This window comes from Cherax quadricarinatus, chromosome 36, assembly GCF_038502225.1.
Source record: "Cherax quadricarinatus isolate ZL_2023a chromosome 36, ASM3850222v1, whole genome shotgun sequence".
Lineage (NCBI taxonomy): Eukaryota > Metazoa > Arthropoda > Malacostraca > Decapoda > Parastacidae > Cherax > Cherax quadricarinatus.
Genome location: NC_091327.1, coordinates 6,917,920 through 6,941,051, shown reverse-complemented (window position 1 = coordinate 6,941,051; position 23,132 = coordinate 6,917,920). Strand labels below are relative to the sequence as shown.

General features: G+C 39.6%; 1 protein-coding gene across 2 annotated transcripts in view; it reads right to left on the bottom strand.

The window, feature by feature from the left end:
- The window catches only part of LOC128691314 (DNA-dependent protein kinase catalytic subunit), a 1,096,584-nt gene that overhangs the window by 278,714 nt on the left and 794,738 nt on the right, over positions 1 to 23,132 (bottom strand). For both annotated transcript variants that reach the window (XM_070091676.1, XM_070091677.1), the window contains one exon: positions 21,096 to 21,272. In XM_070091676.1, the coding sequence (XP_069947777.1) occupies positions 21,096 to 21,272 (177 nt within the window). The remainder of the gene's footprint in view (positions 1 to 21,095; positions 21,273 to 23,132) is intronic.

The following is a 23,132-nucleotide window of genomic DNA, read 5'->3' as shown; positions in this document are numbered from 1 at the left end:
TACTGATCAGAATTTTTTTTTTTGTTTTATTACCTTCACAAAAATATTATCTTTAATTCTGTAAGAATTTTTTTTTTTTTTCAAAATTTCTTGGACACTGGGGCACCCCTTCAGATTTTGGCCTTGGACCCTGAAAGGGTTAAATGTCGTAGTAGATGGGGGTGGCCAGGTGGGATGCCATACCTCCCACACGACTTTCTACAAATAAACACTTTTCACCTCTCACCCTACATTAAGACCAGTAACCCATAAACAGCCCAAACATATATATATGTTCACTACCCGAGTGCCCAGAATATTTAAAAAAAAATTTTTTTTTTTTTTTTTTACGAAAATAAAGAGCTGATTTTTCTAAATGTTTTATGATACAAAAAAAAAATTAAGGTCAGTACTTACAGAGATATGAGGCCGAGAAGTTGGCACTGGATGCTCTCATGACAGCAATATCGAGTCCTGCCACTTGCAGAAGTGTTGCCGACATACCTTTGTTACTATTTTTCGTATTACTTTATGTAATTTTTATGTTTTGATAATTACAATTTGTAGTAAGTCTTGTCATTTCATAATCAATTTTTGTTCTGACACTAGTAATAGGAACTGAAATTTTACTCGAATTGTCACAAATACATTGACAGGCAAGCATTTACACCTGCCTTGGAAGGGAGGAGGAGGAGGTGGAGGAGGAGGAGGTGGAGGAGGAGGTGGAGGAGGAGGGGGAGAAGGAGGAGTAGGAGCTGGAGGTAGAGGTGGAGGTGGAGGAGGAGGAGGAGGAGGAGGAGGAGGAGGAGGAGGAGGAGGAGGAGGAGGAGGAGGAGGCGGTGGTGGCAGCGGTGGTGGCGGTGGTGGAGGCGGTGGTGGCGGCGGTGGCAGCGGCGGTGGTGGTGGGGGTGGCGGTGGCGGTGGTGGTGGTGGTGCACAAATTTGTCTGTCTGTCAAGCTCCCTGTCTATCTGTCTATCCTTCTAGCTCTCTGTCTCAGAGAGAGCGACAAGACTGCTTCATCGTGTTTACTCATATCTTCAAGCAGAGTATAGCACTTCGTCTGGATTTTTTGGGTAATCCTAGGTAATTTACACTATATCTAATTGTATTTATCTGTACCTGTGAGACAAAAATAGAGATAGATATACACACAGACAAACAAATGGACCCAGGCTGCCAGCAGCCGTCCAGCCACGCAGCTGGCCAGACAGCCAGCCAATCAGCCAGCCTGCTGAACAAGTATTATGTTCCAGAATTCTCTTTACTTAAGGCATAGGTTTTAAGACATTCTGAAAGGGTGTTTCACAAATGTCGCATGTGGGTTATTATCGAGGTTTTTTGATATTTCCTCGACCACTTATGGCCACATCCACCTCAAAGCCGCTAAACTCGGGGTCAACATCACTTTCCTCTTAAAATGGGAGAGTTAATACTACATGAAACCAGTGAATCCCAGGTGTTTGCCGAGCCGTTTGCTCTAGCTGGCGCTCATTTGAACTGGTGCTCCCACAAGGTCCCAAGTGGTCCCAGATTTTTTAATACAGTGCACAATGAGTGTTATGACCCATTCTGTGCTGATAAGGCATCTCAGGCCAATCATGCCATATTTGAAGGCAAGAAAAATAAAACGTTTATATATGTTTGGGGCACTAGCAGTAAGAACGCATATATATGTTTGGACCGTTTTATGGTTAAGACTACAAATATTTTTTTTATTTATTTACTTATTTATTTAATAATTTGAACATACAGAGGTACAAACAAATACAGGTAAGAGCAGCATGCCAAAGCCACTTGCATGCATAGCATTACGGGCAGGCTTAAAATTAACTTAAGATTAACTAAGCAATGATGTAATCAGTGATAAAACATTATTGTAAACAGATAACAATAAAGCACAAATGAGTATTACAAAGACAGGTCATATGGTTGCATGCATTGCTGTACATTCAGTAGAATGGAGTATTCTGTTAGGTAGTGTATTTAAAAAGTAACAGTTAGATTGGGTCTTAGGTTTAACATTTATGTGATATAATTATGAGAAACATTTAAGATATACAATTTATAAGGTTCAGTTATTCAGTATTTATTTGGTTTTGGGTGAGTAAGTGATCTTTGAGAAGAGACTTGAATTTATAAACAGGTAGTGTTTCTTTTATATTTACAGGTAATGAATTCCAGATTTTAGGGCCTTTTATGTGCATTGAGTTTTTGCATAGCATGAGATGGACACAAGGAACATCAAAGAGTGATCTGTGCCTTGTGTTATGGTCATGTGTTCTGCTGAGGTTGGCAAGGAGATGTTTGAGGGGAGGGTTAATATCAGAGTTAAGTATTCTATGTATGTAATAGGTGCAGTAATAAGTATGGATGTTTTGTATGGTGAGTAGGTTTAGTGTTTTGAATATTGGTGGAGTGTGCTGCCTGTAGTGGGAATTTATCATCATTCTGACTGCAGCCTTTTGTTGGGTAATTAGTGGTCTGAGATGGTTAATTGTTGTTGAGCCCCATGCACAAATTCCATAGGTGAGATAGGGGTAAATAAGAGAGTGATATAGGGCCAGGAGGGCTGACTGTGGAACATAGTACTGTATCTTCGATAGTATGCCTACGGTCTTGGAAATTTTCTTAGAAATTTGTTGTATATGTGTATGAAATTTGAGTCTATTATCAAGGTGGATTCCTAAGAATTTTCCCTCTGTTAGCTTTGTGATAGGTGATCCATTTATCATTATCAGGCGACTCAGAAACTTCAGGAGGTATGGGGAATAAAATATTCCTTATAATAGACCGAACGGTTTCTGTGGTATAACGATTGTCATATGTCGCCCCTAAATGCTTCGCTATCCGCCAGCACGTCTGTAGTTTCAAAGTCTCTAGCTTATCCAAAGTCAATTCGTTAACCAGTTGCTGTATGTGGACTTCCATTGTGAAGATATAGTTGGGATATCTCCTAGGACAGGCCCCCACTTGCCTGGTTCTCAAAGGTGTGAAAATAGGTGTCAAGGTCAGCTTCACTGAACCGAGGCACTAAAGATGCTGCCTTATGTAAATCAAAGGAGAGGTTCGGGGAAACCGTCAGTCTCACGTCTCTCTCCACTTGTTGTCTTTCACAACGAATTTTCTCTCTCTCAAATTCTTCTTCATACAGTTTTCGCTGTGCTTCTAACTGAGCCGTTTGCAGATTTATGAGATGCACCATTCTCTTAAAATATTCCAGAGAGATGGTTGTCAAGGGAATTGGTGGAGATGGGGGAAGAAATCCTTCTGGTCGTATCTTGGGCCGAGCTCCTGCTCCTCGCACGACATCATAGTTCGGCGACGGACTATTCGAAGCCCCTGCTTCATTTTCCCTTTCAGGTGGAAGTTTGTCACGTGACATTTCCTCAGCTCCTGGCATTGACATACTCTCAGCAACCAAGGAATTTGTAGGACTTCCAGGGGCTGATTTGCCGGCTCCACCTGATGCCTCTAGATTGTTTACTCGAGACATGCGATCCGGCTGGGATGTTAGACTTTCGACCTCTGAATCAGGTGACTCAGAAACTTCAGGAGGTATGGGAAATAAAATATTCCTTATAATAGACCTAACAGTTTCTGTGGTATAACGATTGTTATATGTCACCCCTAAATGCTTCGCTATCTGCCAGCACGTCTGTAGTTTCAAAGTCTCTAGCTTATCCAAAGTCAATTCGTTAACCAGTTGCTGTATGTGGACTTCCATTGCGAAGATATAGTTGGGGTATCTCCTAGGACAGGCCCCCACTTGTTACGTTTTGAGTCTTTCTTTTCAGAGAAGAGACCCGTTGGTAACAACAGGTGAAGATTCACTCAGGTCTTCTTACTCTTTTCAAATACACATATATAAATATAAGGCAAAAAAGTTCTATAATGCTTTATCTGGTTTTATTCAGTATAATACTAAGCTTATAAAGTCACTTAGTAATTTAAATAATTGATAAAATTTAGGTATACCTTTTCTTATAAATTCATATGTACACAATCACTGTAGTTTCATAAAGTCGAGATCAATGAAACACTAGATAGGGTGTCTTTACCACCTCCTCAATGAATTATATACACCACAGCTAGAACTGGTTAGAGACCACCACGAGACTTTAATAGTTGGAGAACACAGACGTGGTGTATTGCTTCAATTATATAGCTGATGGCACAGACGCAACCCGTCAAATATTCCGAGACTGAAGTAATCCAAGCAACCTTGGTTGAACCCAAGAATCTTGGTTCAAAGGTTCTCCTGAGACTTGCAACAAGAGAATAAGGGAGCTCTGTGGCTTGGTGCTTTCTCTACCAGAGGTGAGAATGAACTGCTATGAGTAAAACTCCCTAGCTTGACATCACCTCGGAATGAGTGAGTTTGTGAAGCATAAATGACCACAACATATAAACACAAAACATCCTACAAAATAAATCAATAATTCATGGCCAGATAATATTATAAAACTAGGAGTCTTTATTTTAGCTACGAATAAAGGTACCAGTAATATAATACTAAGTGAAAAAGCCGTAATTACACACTAACCAATTGACCCTTCTTCAATTATGCACAAAGGGCGTAACAGGGACATCTGTAGCTCTGTTACCAAACTGAATGAAGTAGGTTTTGTCAATGTTTAGTGTGAGTTTGTTAGTCTTCATCCAGGTACATATTTTCTGCAATTTGGTATTTACAGTATTGGCTAGCATGACTGGGCTCGGGTGAGAGAAGACGTATGTAGTCTCATCTGCAAATAGTGTGGGTTTGAGTAATTGCGAAGCATTTGGTAGGTCATTTATGTATAGCAGAAAGAGAAGAGGGCCAAGGGCACTTCCCTGTGGGACACCAACTGTAATTGATTGTGCAGAAGAGTTTGCCCCATTTGTGTACACATATTGGCTTCTGTTGTTGAGGTATGACTTGAGGTAGTTGAGAGAGTGCCCTCTTATACCATAGTGTGACAATTTTATGTGGAGCAAGTCATGGTCAACTGTATCAAAAGCTTTATGTAAGTCAATGAAGATCCCCAGTGGGACTTCTTTTTTCTCTATTGCAGTGTATATATGTTCTAGCATGTGTATAACAGCATCATTAGTATTTTTATTAGGCCTGAATCTAAATTGGCAGGGGTTGAGTATGTTTTGGGAGATGAGGTAGGAGTAGATTCGTTTATGAATTAATTTTTCGAAGATTTTTGAGAGAGGGTGTAAGTTGGATATTGGCCTATAGTTATTCAACTCTGTTTGGTCTCTTCCTTTATGGATCGGGGTGACCCTTGCTATTTTGAGAACTGTAGGGAAGGTAGAGGATTCAATGGATTTGTTAGGTAAGTAATGAGTGTACTGTATATACATTTTATCACTATAGAGTGCTTTAAACATCATAGTATATTACGTGTGGGTGGGGTGGCCAGGAGGGCTTCCACACCTGACTTCTTACAGTAAATACTACTCACCTTATGCCCTACAGTAAGACTACAAACATTCTGAGGTAAATAATGAGTGTACTTTGTGTGTATTTTACTTTTCATTGTTTTTAATGCCTAGTTTGGTGTACTTTCGAATGGTATTTATGGTTGTATTTTTGTTTTCTTGGTCTCACTGATATAATGGAAGATATATTACAGAAGGAGAGATAATTTTGAATGGTTTACGGACTAAAAGTAGCTTGAAATTGAGCTCTAAGTAATGGAAATCCTCGATTTTTGCCAACTGTCAAGAGTAAACAAATTACGTCACGCATCTAATACATGTCAGCTGGTGGGTCTAATATCTTTTCACAAATATGATGATATTATTTATACCATTTTCATATAATGCAATAAAAATTCAGAATGAAAAGCAAGTGTAATATAAGAGGTGCCTGGAGACGTGACTAATGAACAGAGAAAATGTTATTTTAGTACTAGGAATATTTGTATTGTTCATTCTGGACCCTATTTTGAAATTGGCCTTACTTGAATTGTGCATGAAATTGGCCTTACTCGAATTGTGCATGAAACTGGCTAAATTATTGGGTAGTAGATATTGGTAAATGGGCATTTTCTTGTACTCAATTGATAGAACAAATGGAGTTCTAGCGAAATAGCTGTAAGTTTGGTTGACTGGAACTGGCCAAAAATAGAGCTCAAAGTGGGCGAAATCGCCACTGCATAACTATTGCCAAGACCATTAACTTTGCGAGAATGTAACTCCATAAAATTTTCATCAAATTTCATACTTTTGGTGTTATTACCATCGGGAAAAGTTTATCATTTCATAAGAATTTTTTTTTTTTAAATTCTTTGACAATGAGAGCAAGTTTGTGAGCAGGGGTCTCAACAATGAAAGGGATAATGTGTACCTGCATGCCAGTAGTGTGTAAGTTTATTTAGGTACAGGTACACATAAGTGTAATTATCAGAGTACAGGTTGGCCATCACTAATCCGGCATCACTGGGACCTGTAGTGTGCCGAATTAGTGAGTTTGCTGGATTACAGAGTGGTTAGGTTAGAATACACTTAATTAACCTATCGATAGAGACTCTGCTACATCTTCCTCATTTTCATCACTGCTTTCTCCTCCACTGGCTTGCTGCTGTGTATTTACAACCATCTGCACAATGTCTGAGTCAGTATAATGATGAAATTTGAAATTATGCCTGCCGAAATTAGTGCCGGATTACTGATGGAACTGGATAACTGATTGGTGGATTAGTGATGGCCTACCTGTACACATAAAATATGCAGTAACTTTAAAATAGTTGAAATTTTGGAAAGTTTCCAGACATAATGGAGAGATGTGCTCAGAGAAAGTAAACAAACTAGATGGTGAGCAGAGACCATATTAGAAAGTCAGATGAGGGGGGGAAGCCATATAGTAAGTTTTGGTCATAATGTGAAATGTCCGTATTAGCGAAACGCCATAAAGCGGGGCCCTACTGTACTTTGCAAAATCTCAAGTGCAACTCTTACTGTACCTCATTCACAGATATAACCTGCAGGCACTCTCTCTCTCTCTCTCACTTCATCTGTTTCTCTCTTATTCACAATAACAAAAGTCTTTCCATTTCTATGATAATTTCTCACTTTTTTCACTAGTTTAGATTGGTCAGTCACTTTGATATTTATAACGAATTTTCACTTGATAATAGTAGAAATGGTTGATAGTGGAAAGCCATACTTGTGCACCAATGTACTAATTCAAATTTCTGTAACTTTTTTTTTTTCACAATTTCTTGTTTGATATTCGGAAAAATTGGCTGTTGTGAAGCTATGTTCTTTACTATGGTGTAACTGTTGTTGTTGGAGTGTTGGGGATTTTGAGGGCCATCACAAGTAGACCTACACAATGCTATGTCTAGTTTTTAAATGGTTTATAAACCTTATACTTAGCTGCCCAAAATGCATTGCATAATTAGTGATGCTTTATTGTACTCATGTATCTACATTAACTGAATGTTCACAGAAATAAAGATTATAATTATTACAGCTTACAGAGTTAAGCTCTGCTTCCCAGTTTATATGGAAGGAATACACATTAAACGAGTCAGCAACTTGCTGCATCATGTCTTAGAAATGGTGAGTACATGTTTGTACAGGGCCTCATTAACTTTCTATACACACTTGCATAACACACTACAGCAACCAGAATATAAAGCAAGATAAAATAAACATTTTTAAGCAAGTGAATTAATTTTTTTTTTTCACATTTTTATTCATTATGTTGTAACAGGTATAGATTCTAAAAGCTATAAACCAAACTATGTAATTCTTACAGCTAGACTTGGTTTTACCCAAAATGCTGTGCATCCTATGGGCTTCCTGATTATTACACAAATTGTAATGCAGTGAGTGTAAATAAAGAATCTCAATCTCAATCTCAGTTTTTATTTTAATCAGGGACGTGCTAAACCTAAAGGAGTCCTACAGCACCTGAGGGATGAGAGTATTCAGGTTCAAGCCATAAAAGGGGGAGAACAAGTACATTTTCTTGGATCAAGAGCACCTCACCAGCATCAAAGCCACTTTTTGAGGGGTGTACTTAGATAACATAGAAGCAACATTGCAAGTGCAACTAATTATGAGGTGAGTTTAGTAATTATGAAGCAAGCTTGGTAATTATAAGGCAAGTTTGGTAATTATGAGGCAAGCTTGGTAATTATGAGGCAAGCTTGGTAATTATGAGGCAAGCTTAGTAATTATGAGGCAAGCTTAGTAATTATGAGGCAAGCTTGGTAATTATGAGGCAAGCTTGGTAATTATGAGGCAAGCTTGGTAATTGTGAGGCAAGCTTAGTAATTATGAGGCAAGCTTAGTAATTATGAGGCAAGCTTGGTAATTATGAGGCAAGCTTGGTAATTATGAGGCAAGCTTGGTAATTATGAGGCAAGCTTGGTAATTATGAGGTAAGCATGGTAATTATGAGGCAAGCTTGGTAATTATGAGGCAAGCATGGTAATTATGAGGCAAGCTTGGTAATTATGAGGCAAGTTTGATAATTATGAGGCAAGCTTGATAATTATGAGGCAAGCTTGATAATTATGAGGCAAGTTTGATAATTATGAGGCAAGCTTGATAATTATGAGGCAAGTTTGATAATTATGAGGCAAGCTTGATAATTATGAGGCAAGTTTGATAATTATGAGGCAAGTTTGATAATTATGAGGCAAGTTTGATAATTATGAGGCAAGTTTGATAATTATGAGGCAAGTTTGATAATTATGAGGCAAGCTTGGTACTATGGCTCATCAGCCTTTATTAAGTCTTACACATATAAGTACTGGTAATAATGACAGCCTGGTTGCTTTGAATTTATTGGGAGAATCTTTAGTATATATTAACCCTTTCAGGGTCCGTCCCGTAGATCTACGGCTTTACGTTCAGGGTCCAAACCGTAGATCTACGTCATGAGCTCAGCTCACTCTGACAAACTTTGAGTGGTACATTGGGCCTAGATATGAGAGAATACATCTATGTGGTATGTGTGCACCACATAAAACAAATCCTGCAGCACACTGTGTATAATGAGAGAAAAAAACTGAAATCATGATTTTTCGATTAAAACAGCAACTTTGCAGTGTTTTTTCGTGTGTTTTTTATAGTTATATTTGGGTTTTCTTGGTCTCATTTGATAGAATGGAAGACATATTACAGAAATAGAGATGATTTTGATTGGTTTTAGCACTGGAAATGACTTGAAACTGAGCTCAAAGTAGCGGAAATGTTAAATTTTTGCCGATATTCAAGAGTAAACAAACGGCCTCACACATCTAATACACGCCAGCTGGTGGGTCTAATATACATTCACAAATATGGTGATGATATTTATACAATTATTACAGTATTGCATAACAGTAAATCTTCTATTTTTTGGTGTGAAAAAAATTCATTATGTGAATAAAAAATCAAAATGGAATTTATTTGTAAAGCCTCAAAACGTAACTAATGAACAGAGGAAATGTTAGTTTAGTTCCAGGAATACATACATTGTTTATTTTGGACCCTATTTTGAAATAGGAAAATTTTGAACTTTGTTTTGACGTGTACTTGGCTCTGTGAAGACCTGTTTGCGCGTTCTCTAGAATTGAAGCAAGATGCCCTCCATCGAGCAACTTTACCAACAGCTTAAGGAAGAATTGAGGATGGCGAATATGGAAATTCGGCGACTGACCGAGGAAAACAAAAAGATTCGTAGTAGTCCTCCTGTTTTGAGTCCTCAGGTCAAGAAGGGAAACTGGTCAGTGGCTGGACAGCAGGGAAAGAAGTTGACGATCAAGAAGACGAATGGAAAGGTAGAAACAATGAAGAAGAAAGAGACTGCCGTGGAAACTGTTGTGGAAACATCTAATACATTCTCAGTGCTACCCGACGAATGTGAGTCGACTACTGGGAACGTCACGACGAACGACACCAAGGAAGGTACAAATATTGTTGTTGTTGGGGATAGCCAAGTAAGGTATATGGATAGGGCGTTCTGCTTGAAGGACAGGAGTAGGAGACATAGAGTTTGCTTTCCTGGGGCTGGGATGGAGGATATTGTTAGCTGTCTGGATGACATCATGAGAGGTAATGGGAGTAATCCTATTATCTGTCTCAGTGCTGGAGGCAACGATGTTGGCAGATGTAGGAGTGAAGACCTGATTAGCAGGTATAGGTCAGCAATAGAAATAATTAGGAGTAAGGGTGGGAACCCTCTCATATGTGGTATTTTGCCAAGGAGGGGAGTTGGAAGTGAATGGTTGTCCATTCAATTGCTGGCTGGACAAATACTGTAAGGAAAATGCGGTAACATTCATTGACAAATGGGACCTCTTCTATGGCAGAAATGACATGTATGCCAGGGATGGGGTTCACTTATCTAGGTGTGGGGTGGGAGCACTGGCAACTGCAGTGGAGAGAGCAGTTAGGACTTTATACTAGGAGTAGTTAGTGGTATGGGTTTTGGCAGGAAAACAGTGAAGTCCCAGTATAGTAATATTACGAGTTCTAGGGGAACTAGTAATAATAAGAACGAGGTAGATATTGAAAAGCCAGGGACCTTGGGTGATAAGGACAGTAATAGGTTTAGTAGAAAAATAGAAATGAGCAGGAAGGGTAAAGAGAAAGGAGAGTCTTTCAATGTTTATTATGCTAATTGCCGTAGTGCTAGGAATAAGATGGACGAGTTGAGATTAGTTGCTAGTGCAGGTAACATTGATGTATTTGCCTTAACTGAGACGTGGTTTAATTCAAAAAGTCGGGACATGCCTGCGGAATGTCATATTCAGGGTTTTAAATTGTTCCAAGAAGATAGAAGTATTGGGAAGGGGGGGTGGGGTGGCATTGTATGTCTGAGACCGCTTGAACTGTTGCATAAAAACGGGTATTAAGTCTGAAGTAACACATACAGAGTCTGTTTGGATAGAATTTTCAGAGGGGCATGAAAAACTGATTTTAGGAGTGATATACCGTCCCCCAAACTTAGATAGGGACCAAGGGAAACTACTATGGGAGGAAATTGTTAAGGCCACAAGGCACGATAATGTAGTAATTCTAGGAGACTTTAACTTTAGTCATGTTGATTGGAATTTCTTGACTGGGAATTTAGAATCATATGACTTCTTAGAAGTATTTCAGGATTGTTTTTTGAAGCAGTTTGTGACAGAACCTACAAGGGGAAATAACCTGCTTGACTTAGTTATGGCAAACAATGAATCCCTTGTTAATAATTTAGAAATTTCAGAGGAACTGGGTGCTAGCGACCACAAATCAATTACATTTAGCATTGAATGGAAGTATGATAGTAGCGATAACTCAGTAACAGTCCCAGATTTTCGCTTAGCAGATTACGATGGGCTTAGAGAACACTTATCATCTGTTGACTGGGGTAACGAAGAGAGCTATCAATATGACAGTTTTCTGAACACTATACATATTGCTCAAAGAGCGTTTATCCCATATAAAGAAATTAGATCAAATAGAAATGACCCAAAATGGATGAATAATAGGCTCAAATATCTACTAGGGCATAAGAAAGGAATTTATAGGCGTATCAAAAGAGGTGAGGGTCATCTTATGAATCAGTATATTGACATTAAGAGGGACATTAAAAAGGGGATAAGAAAAGCTAAAAGGGACTATGAAATTAAAGTTGCTAGGGATTCTAAAACTAACCCAAAAAGTTTTTTCCAGGTCTATAGAACAAAAGTTAGAGATAAGATAGGTCCCCTTAAAAATAACTATGGGCACCTTACTGACAAAGAGCATGAAATGTGCTTGATTTTAAATATTTATTTTCTCTCAGTTTTTACACAGGAAGACACTAACAATATTCCAGTAATTAATTTTTACAGTGGGCTAGAAGAAGATAAATTATGTAACATCACAGTCACTAGTGAGATGGTTGTGAAGCAGATAGACAGACTGAAGCAAAATAAGTCGCCGGGTCCTGATGAGGTTTTTTCAAGGGTTCTTAAGGAATGCAAAATGGAACTCTGTGAACCATTAACTAATATTTTTAATTTATCTCTTCAAACAGGTATTTTATTTATTATTTATTATCACACTGGCCGATTCCCACCAAGGCACGGTGGCCCGAAAAAGAAAAACTTTCACCATCATTCACTCCATCACTGTCTTGCCAGAAGGGTGCTTTACACTACAGTTTTTAAACTGCAACATTAACACCCCTCCTTCAGTGCAGGCACTGTACTTCCCATCTCCAGGACTCAAGTCCAGCCTGCCGGTTTCCCTGAATCCCTTCATAAATGTTACTTTGCTCACACTCCAACAGCACGTCAAGTATTAAAAACCATTTGTCTCCATTCACTCCTATCAAACACGCTCATGCATGCCTGCTGGAAGTCCAAGCCCCTCGCACACAAAACCTCCTTTACCCCCTCCCTCCAACCTTTCCTAGGCCGACCCCTACCCCGCCTTCCTTCCACTACAGACTGATACACTCTTGAAGTCATTCTGTTTCGCTCCATTCTCTCTACATGTCCGAACCACCTCAACAACCCTTCCTCAGCCCTCTGGACAACAGTTTTGGTAATCCCGCACCTCCTCCTAACTTCCAAACTACGAATTCTCTGCATTATATTCACACCACACATTGCCCTCAGACATGACATCTCCACTGCCTCCAGCCTTCTCCTCGCTGCAACATTCATCACCCACGCTTCACACCCATATAAGAGCGTTGGTAAAACTATACTCTCATACATTCCCCTCTTTGCCTCCAAGGACAAAGTTCTTTGTCTCCACAGACTCCTAAGTGCACCACTCACTCTTTTTCCCTCATCAATTCTATGATTCACCTCATCTTTCATAGACCCATCCGCTGACACATCCACTCCCAAATATCTGAATACGTTCACCTCCTCCATACTCTCTCCCTCCAATCTGATATTCAATCTTTCATCACCTAATCTTTTTGTTATCCTCATAACCTTACTCTTTCCTGTATTCACCTTTAATTTTCTTCTTTTGCACACCCTACCAAATTCATCCACCAATCTCTGCAACTTCTCTTCAGAATCTCCCAAGAGCACAGTGTCATCAGCAAAGAGCAGCTGTGACAACTCCCACTTTGTGTGTGATTCTTTATCTTTTAACTCCACACCTCTTGCCAAGACCCTCGCATTTAGTTCTCTTACAACCCCATCTATAAATATATTAAACAACCACGGTGACATCACACATCCTTGTCTAAGGCCTACTTTTACTGGGAAAAAATTTCCCTCTTTCCTACATACTCTAACTTGAGCCTCACTATCCTCGTAAAAACTCTTCACTGCTTTCAGTAACCTACCTCCTACACCATACACTTGCAACATCTGCCACATTGCCCCCCTATCCACCCTGTCAAACGCCTTTTCCAAATCCATAAATGCCACAAAGACCTCTTTAGCCTTATCTAAATACTGTTCACTTATATGTTTCACTGTAAACACCTGGTCCACACACCCCCTACCTTTCCTAAAGCCTCCTTGTTCATCTGCTATCCTATTCTCCGTCTTACTCTTAATTCTTTCAATTATAACTCTACCATACACTTTACCAGGTACACTCAACAGACTTATCCCCCTATAATTTTTGCACTCTCTTTTATCCCCTTTGCCTTTATACAAAGGAACTATGCATGCTCTCTGCCAATCCCTAGGTACCTTACCCTCTTCCATACATTTATTAAATAATTGCACCAACCACTCCAAAACTATATCCCCACCTGCTTTTAACATTTCTATCTTTATCCCATCAATCCCGGCTGCCTTACCCCCTTTCATTTTACCTACTGCCTCACGAACTTCCCCCACACTCACAACTGGCTCTTCCTCACTCCTACAAGATGTTATTCCTCCTTGCCCTATACATGAAATCACAGCTTCCCTATCATCATCAACATTTAACAATTCCTCAAAATATTCCCTCCATCTTCCCAATACCTTTAACTCTCCATTTAATAACTCTCCTCTCCTATTTTTAACTGACAAATCCATTTGTTCTCTAGGCTTTCTTAACTTGTTAATCTCACTCCAAAACTTTTTCTTATTTTCAACAAAATTTGTTGATAACATCTCACCCACTCTCTCATTTGCTCTCTTTTTACATTGCTTCACCACTCTCTTAACCTCTCTCTTTTTCTCCATATACTCTTCCCTCCTTGCATCACTTCTACTTTGTAAAAACTTCTCATATGCTAACTTTTTCTCCCTTACTACTCTCTTTACATCATCATTCCACCAATCGCTCCTCTTCCCTCCTGCACCCACTTTCCTGTAACCACAAACTTCTGCTGAACACTCTAACACTACATTTTTAATCCTACCCCATACCTCTTCGACCCCATTGCCTATGCTCTCATTAGCCCATCTATCCTCCAATAGCTGTTTATATCTTACCCTAACTGCCTCCTCTTTTAGTTTATAAACCTTCAAACAGGTGTAGTGTCTGATATGTGGAAGATGGCTAATGTAATTCCTATTTTTAAAACAGGGGACAAGTCGTTACTGTCAAATTACCGCCCAATAAGCCTGACCTCAATTGTACGCAAATTACTAGAGTCAATTATAGCTGAGATTATAAGAAGCCATCTCGATAAGCATAGCTTGATTAATGATACTCAGCATGGATTCACAAGAGGCCGGTCTTGTCTAACTAATTTATTAACTTTCTTCAGTAAAGCTTTTGAGGCTGTTGACCACAATAAAGAATTTGATATTATTTACTTAGATTTTAGTAAGGCTTTTGATAGAGTTCCGCACCATAGACTGTTAAAGAAAGTAGCAGCTCATGGCATTGGGGGAAAAGTGCTCTCGTGGATTGAGTCATGGCTCACTGACAGGAAGCAGAGAGTGTCCATAAATGGGGTTAAGTCCGAGTGGGGATCTGTAACAAGTGGCGTTCCACAGGGATCAGTCTTGGGCCCGTTGTTGTTTATAATATATATCAATGATCTTGATGAGGGAATTACTAGTGATATGAGCGAATTCGCCGATGACACAAAGATAGGTAGGATAATTGATTCAAACGTAGATGTTATGGAACTTCAGGAGGATTTAAACAAACTCTATTCTTGGTCAGAAAAGTGGCAGATGCAGTTCAATGTAGATAAATGCAAGGTTCTGAAGCTTGGGAGTGCCCATAACCCTAGTACTTATAAGTTAAATGATGTAGAACTTAGCCATACAGATTGCGAAAAGGACTTGGGGGTTATGGTGAGCAGCAACCTTAAACCAAGACAGCAATGCCTAAGCGTACGTAATAAGGCAAATAGATTACTGGGATTTATATCAAGAAGTGTAAGCAACAGAAGTCCAGAGGTCATACTGCAGCTTTATACATCATTAGTAAGGCCTCACCTAGATTATGCAGCTCAGTTCTGGTCTCCGTATTACAAAATGGACATAAATTCGTTAGAAAACATTCAGCGTAGGATGACTAAATTAATACATAGCATTAGAAATCTTCCTTGTGAAGAAAGATTGAAGACTCTTAAGTTACATTCACTTGTTAGACGAAGAATGAGGGGAGACCTGATCAAAGTGTGTAAGTGGAAGATAGGTATTAATAAAGGGGATATTAATAAGGTCTTGAGGATGTCTCTCCAAGAGAGAACCCGCAGTAATGGATTTAAATTAGATAAGTTTAGATTTAGAAAGGACATAGGAAAGTATTGGTTTGGAAATAGGGTAGTTGATGAGTGGAACAGTCTACCTAGTTGGGTTATTGAGGCTGGGACTTTGGGTAGTTTCAAATCTAGTATGGATAAGTACATGAGTGGGAGGGGTTGGATTTGAGTGGGACTTTCACATCAGAGCTTATTTCTTGGGTGGCATTGAAAATTGGGTTGGGCAAATGTTTTGTTAGTGGGATGAATTGTAAAGGACCTGCCTAGTATGGGCCAGCAGGCCTCCTGCAGCGTTCCTCCTTTCTTATGTTCTTATGTGTTAAATTGGCCAAATTAACAATTTCCGATCACTTTATTTTGTAGTTGAAACAGTTGACTTGGCGATTTCTTGTGCTCAATCGATAGAATAGAAGTAATACTAGTGAAATAGCTAAGAATTTGGTTGACAGGAATAATGTAATTGGCCTCAAAAGGGAGTCAAAATCGGCAAAATCGCCGATTCGTAAATATTGCTGACACATCAAAATTCACGAGAGCATAATTTCGTCAATTTTCCATCAAATTTCGTACTTTTTGTTTTATTACCTTCACAAAAAGATTCTCTACCATTTCATAAGAAAAAATATTTTTTTTTTTTTAACCCTTTGACTGTCGAAAGGCCCAATCCTGAAGTGTCTCCTGGTGTCGCAAAATATTCGAAAAAAAAAAAAATTATTTTTTCTTATGAAAATGTTAAGATTATTTTTCTGATTGTTTAAGTCGAAAATTTTTTTTTTTCCCATCAGTACTTACCCAGATATAGAGGCATGAAGTTTGCAGAAAATGAGCCGCATATGGCAACAGCGGCGACTGCGGCTCACCAGGTAAATTTTAGTTTACTTGTATTTGAAGGTTTGTTTTTTTCACTATTTTATTTTTTCACATAACTTATGTGGCCTATGAGACCAAAGTAAGGTGCAATGTACATATATACACTCGTTGTATACAACACAATAAGCACACAAACATAATTATCAATATATTGTTTACAAAACTTGTTTACAAAAACAAACAATACAAAAAAATTTTTATTACTATTGTTCTATAATATATATACCAATATACAGTCACTGAACATACTCCTAGAAGTTCTGCAGCTTGTGGAACTCTGTGAAACATGGTGTCATACACAGTGGTGTTTTACACTCCTCACACATAAAACATGGTGTCATACACAGTGGTGTTTTACACTCCTCACACATAAAACATCGTGTCATACACAGTGGTGTTTTACACTCCTCACACATAAAACATGGTGTCACACACAGTGGTGTTTTACACTCCTCACACATAAAACATGGTGTCATACACAGTGGTGTTTTACACTCTCACATAAAACATGGTGTCATACACAGTGGTGTTTTACACTCCTCACACATAAAACATGGTGTCATACACAGTGGTGTTTTACACTCTCACACATAAAACATGGTGTCATACACAGTGGTGTTTTACACTACTCACACATAAAACATGGTGTCATACACAGTGGTGTTTTACACTCTCACACATAAAACATGGTGTCATACACAGTGGTGTTTTACACTCTCACACATAAAACATGGTGTCATACACAGTGGTGTTTTACACTCCACACACATAAAACATGGTGTCATACACAGTGGTGTTTTACACTCACACATGAAACATGGTGTCATACACAATGGTGTTTTACACTCCTCAAACATAAAACCAGTGTGTGTGCATTTTTGTGGAAGTTTTTTTTTTTATGTACAAAGACAAAACACCTCCTCTGAGCAGTTGTCTTCAAAGTATCAGCAGGCAGTTGTGTTATGTAGTTATCCTAGGTAAATGGTCGTGTGTCATCATTCCTTCCTTCCTAATTTCCTTCATTCCTTTCCTACCTGGAGGCTACCTGAAGGGCATTCCACCTCTCTTCCTACATTCCTTCATCTGTCCTTCCTTACTTTTTTCCTTCCTTTCATCTAGTCCTTCCTTCATTCCTGCCTTCCCTTCTTGCTTCAGGTTTCTATAATATATATATACACATATATAGTCATTAGATACTTTCATAAAACTGCTATTATCACCATTCAGCAAGCTTGTCTTGGATGCGAGTGTGTGGCTTATAATTGTTTTGAGTCAGGAGTCGGCAGCTATCAAAATGACATATTGTCTCATTACTCACTCCTCCTCCCGCCTGTCAAAACAATGGGGTCGGATGCTGCTTCCCCCTCCATTCTATCTAATTATCTTTCTCCCTCATTCTATCTCTTTCAATCTGTCTCTCTCTTTCTCTCTCTCTGTCTCACAGGTACACATAAATACAAGTATACATAGTGTAAATTACCTAGGATAACCCAAAAAATCCAGACAAAGTGCTATACTCTGCTTGAAGATGTGAGTAAACGTGATGATGACACAGTCTTGTGGCTCTCTCTGAGACAGAGCTAGAGGGATAGACAGGGAGCTTGGCAGACAGACAAATGTTTGTTCGTCGTCGTCTTCTCATTCTCCTCCTCCTCCTCCTCCTTCTTCTCCTCCTCCTTCTTCTCCTTCTCCTCCTCCCCCTCCTTACCCTTCTCCTTCTCCTCTCCTTCTCCTCTTCCTTCTTCTCCTTCTCCTCTTCCTTCTTCTCCTTCTCCTCTTCCTTCTTCTCCTTCTCCTCTTCCTTCTTCTCCTTCTCCTCCTCCTTCTTCTCCTTCTCCTCCTCCTTCTCCTCCTCTTTCTCCTTCTCCTTCTCCTCCTCCCTCTTCTCCTTCTCCTCTTCCTTCTTCTCCTTCTCCTTCACCTTCTTCTCCTCCTCCTCCTTCTCCTCCTTCTTCTCCTCCTCCTCCTGGCTCTTGACAGATGGACAGCTGCCCCCCTCCCTCCACCCTCGTTTACGCTCATCAAAGGTCAGCTCTTATCAGATGTTATCTCCCCTTATCTTGTCACTGTCATGGGGTGAACTGTTTTCATGCCTCAAGGGAACATATTATTATTATTAGGTATTCTTCTTCTTCTTCTTCTTCCTCTTCTTTCGATTCTTCCTCTTCTTCTTCTTCTTCTTCTTCTTCCTCTTCCTCCTCCTCCCTCCTTCCTCCCTCCTTCCTCCTCCTCCCTCCCTCCTTCCTTCCTCCTCCTCCCTCCTTCCTCCTCCTCCCTCCTCCTCCTCCCTCCTTCCTCCACCTCCCTCCTTCCTCCACCTCCCTCCTTCCTCCTCCTCCCTCCCTCCTCCTACTCCCTCCTTCCTCCTACTCCCTCCTTCCTCCTCCTCCCTCCGTCCTCCTCCTCCCTCCTTCCACCTCCTCCCTCCTTCCACCACCTCCCACCTTCCACCTCCTCCCTCCTCCTCCTTCCTTCCTCTTCCTCCTTCCTTCCTCTTCCTCCTTCCTTCCTCTTCCTCCTTCCTTCCTCCTCCTCTTCTTCCTCCTCTTCTTCCTCCTCCTCCTCTTCTTCCTCCTCCTCTTCTTCCTCCTCCTCTTCTTCCTCCTCCTCCTCTTCTTCCTCCTCCTCCTCTTCTTCCTCCTCCTCCTCTTCTTCCTCCTCCTCCTCCTCTTCTTCCTCCTCCTCCTCTTCTTCCTCCTCTTCCTCTTCCTCCTCCATTGTTTTTGGTCTCAAACTCCTCGAAATCATGAAATTGATCTTCAATGACACTTCCATCTGTGTTAGAGAATCACTTGGGAAGAGAAGAGTCCCAGATTTGCTGGGGAGTCACATATTTCTTACCGCTAGACATGCTGAAAAAGGACGACTGTAATGGTATTCCCACAATGCACCACTGGCTCCCCGATTTTTTTTATATGGTGCACACTGACCATGGAGACCCATTCTCTCACATGTGGGCCTACCAGCTTTCTCCTCTTTGATTTGAAGCCGCTAGAATTTATGCGTATAGATACGTCAAACACGGTATCTCCTATGATGTATATATACGACCACGACAGTCAAAGGGTTAAATTCTTGGACACTGGGGCACCACTTCAGATTTGGGCCTTGGACCCTGAAGGGGTTAAACTTCGTATCACTCATAAAATTGCTTAACGTATGTAATGATTTTTTGGAATTATTATAAATCTTACAAAAAATTCATATAACGTAAATAAATATCTATAGATGGCCATGTCACAGATCCATAGCTTCAATATTTTTTGAGTAAATACCTTAAATTTTAAGATGCAAAAACACTAATGAAATTTTGATATTACAGTGGAACCTCAAATTACGAACTTAATCCTTTCCAGGAGCTAGTTCTAAATTCGAAAAGTCTGAAATTCGAAGCAATATTTCCCATAAGAAATAATGGAAATACACTTAATCCGTTCCAGATACCCAAAAATATTCACAAAACAAAATAGATTTTATAGAGATTAATTACAGTTTTACATACACACAACAAATGCTATAGTCTTTAATTATGTATAGTAATAGATAATAACATTTTTACTTACCTTTATTGAAGATTGGTGATGGCATCTGGAAGATAGGGAGGAGGAGAGAGGGAGTTGGGGTTGTTGTTTGGAAGGAGAATCCCCCTCCATGAGGACTTCCGGTATCAAAGCCCTCTCTGGGGTTGCTTCCCTTCTCTGTATTTTAATGCCACTAGGAGTATTTACAAAGTACTTCAAAAAATCTCATAATTTTGCTTTCTTTTAGCATAAAATTCAATTGCAGCAGTAATTGTAATTAAAAAATGCATAAAGCTTTCAATTTTAGCTAAAAAATATGGTTCGTCAAAAAGGCTTTCAAAACACTCGAGTCATTGTACCCCAGTCTCACAAAATAACTGTCTACAGTCCTCTGTTTCTGCCTCACAAAATAACTATCCACAGTCGTCTGTTTCTGTCTCACAAAATAACTGTCCACAATCGTCTGTCTCACAAAATAACTCCACAGTCGTCTATTTCTGTCTCACAAAATAACTGTCCACAATCGTCTGTTTGTCTCACAAAATAACTGTCCACAGTCGTCTGTTTCTGTCTCACAAAATAACTCCACAATCGTCTGTTTCTGTCTCACAAAATAACTGTCCACAGTCGTCTGTTTCTGTCTCACAAAATAACTGTCCACAGTCCTCTGTACATCCTGGCAAGCTCAACAAGTCTCACTCCAATCTCATACTTCTGTATTATTTCCTTCTTCACATCTATGGTGTTTCTCACTTTCTTTTCCACAGGGGTACTGCTAGCACGTTTCTTTGGGCCCATGGCAGCTTATTTCACAGCCCCACAAGCACTAAACACAATTAAATAATTGTAAAATGTGTGAATGAGATTGCAGGTTAGTGTTCACTCAAGCACAAACAAAGCTAGACTGCTCACGGCGCCTGCGCGGGGGCGCGGACAGAGTGGGCCAGCGGACAGGTCCCGTACCCGGCGGTCCGAAAATAGGAGCACGTTTGATAATAGGGACACAGTTTCTCCGAAAAAATGGTCTTATTTTCAAAACGTTCGATATGTGATACGTTCAATTTTTGAGGTTCCACTGTACTTTATGTCAGCTATAAAATTAGATGAGAGAGAATAAAAGTATACAACATTTACCTTGTTTTTTCAGTAAGAGAGTCCATACTGTAAGGTGCAATACTATTGGCAAGTACAATCCCCAGGAGTTGTAAACCGGCCTCCACCTCACGCTTGCCTCCATCCTTCACTTCCAGTAGTGAATATATCTCTGTGTAAGGAACTGTTAACACACTCTTCCAACCTTCCACGACTGACCTGTTAATTAAACACAAAGATTACAAGAGTGTTAAAACTGTTTGGATAATCTGGCAAAGATAAAAACTTCAGAAGTTTTCTTTTAAGCATTTACCTTGCTATTCTGACATAGCAGATAAAACAGGACAATGAAGGCATTATTTTAATCATATTATGAGTTTACATAAAATATTATCTGAGCAATGTAACACAGCGGACCCTCGGTTATCAGCCGTAATCCGTTCCAGAAAGTCGGCCGATAACCGAAATGGCCGAAAACTGAATTAATATTTCCCATAAGAATTAATGGAAATACAATTAATCCGTTCCAGACAAAAATACAGTGGACCCCCGGTTAACGATATTTTTTCATTCCAGAAGTATGTTCAGGTGCCAGTACTGACCGAATTTGTTCCCATAAGGAATATTGTGAAGTAGATTAGTCTATTTCAGACCCCCAAACATACACGTACAAACGCACTTACATAAATACACTTACAAAATTGGTTGCATTGGGAGGTGATCGTTAAGCGGGGGTCCACTGTATTCACGATTTTTTTTTTTAACAGTTATGTAGGTATTACATACCTTTATTGAAGGCTAATGCTGGCTTCTGGGAGATAGGGAAGAGGAAAGAGAGAGGAGTTAGTGTTTTGGAAGGGGAATCCCCCTCTATAAACACTTTAGGTAGCAAAGCCTTCTCTGGGGTTACTTCCCTTCTTTGTCTCTTAATGGAACTAGGACCAGCTTGAGAGTCACTGGACCCCTGTCTCTCAACAAATCTGTCCATAGAGGTCTGTTTCTGGCATCTCTTTAAGATTTCCCCTGAAGTGGGACAGGGTTTTGTAACTGAACATGTTGCAGATATGGCTTGTTTCAGCTTGTTCAGGGTGGTGTTTCTCTACAAAAGCTTGCATCATAGTCCACATTGCACACACCTCTTTAATCTCTGTCATTTACTGCTACAGTATATTCATTACTTACCTTAAAATATTTGTAGTTTTAATGAAGGGCAAGAGATGAGTAGTACAGTGGACCCCCGCATAACGACCACCTCCGAATGCGACCAATTATGTAAGTGTATTTATGTAAGTGCGTTTGTACGTGTATGTTTGGGGGTCTGAAATGGACTAATCTACTTCACAGTATTCCTTATGGGAACAAATTCGGTCAGTACTGGCACCTGAACATACTTCTGGAGTGAAAAAATATCGTTAACCGGGGGTCCACTGTATTTATTTGTAGGAAAACAGAGTAGGTAGCAGTAGATGTAGGTACAGTACACGTATGTAGGCTCCCCTTCCCTCCCCTCCCCATATTATTACACTACACAGCCATATTATTACCACGTTCACTGAGTTTAATCATTTCTAACAACTACCTTTAGATGCCATCTTAAACAAAGGGAGAAGTAATGAATAATTCATGCTGAGAATTGTAAACAAATGCATATGAAGGGTGGTTACTGCACCAGCTGCCAGATTCGAAGTTTTCTCTAACGCTGCATCAGAGAAAACGCAATGTTTACTCTCCATCCAACTCTCCACTCGAAAACATATAAACACTGCATGCTTATATGCTACATGATATGTAATGTGTTTCTTATATAATTTTGAAGAAAATATCAGATGGATTAATGAAAATGTCTATATTAATGTAAAATAAGACATTTAATGTGCCAAAGAGTGATTATTAACCCCTTGACTGTCGCAACCCCCAATCCTGAGGTGTCTCCTGGTGTCGCAAAATTTAAAAAAAAAAAATTATTTTTTCTTATGAAATGATAGAGAATCTTTTCCCGATTGTAATGACACCAAAAAAACGAAATTTGATGGAAAACGGATGGAATTACGCTCTTGTGAAGTTAGCAACCTCAGTGAT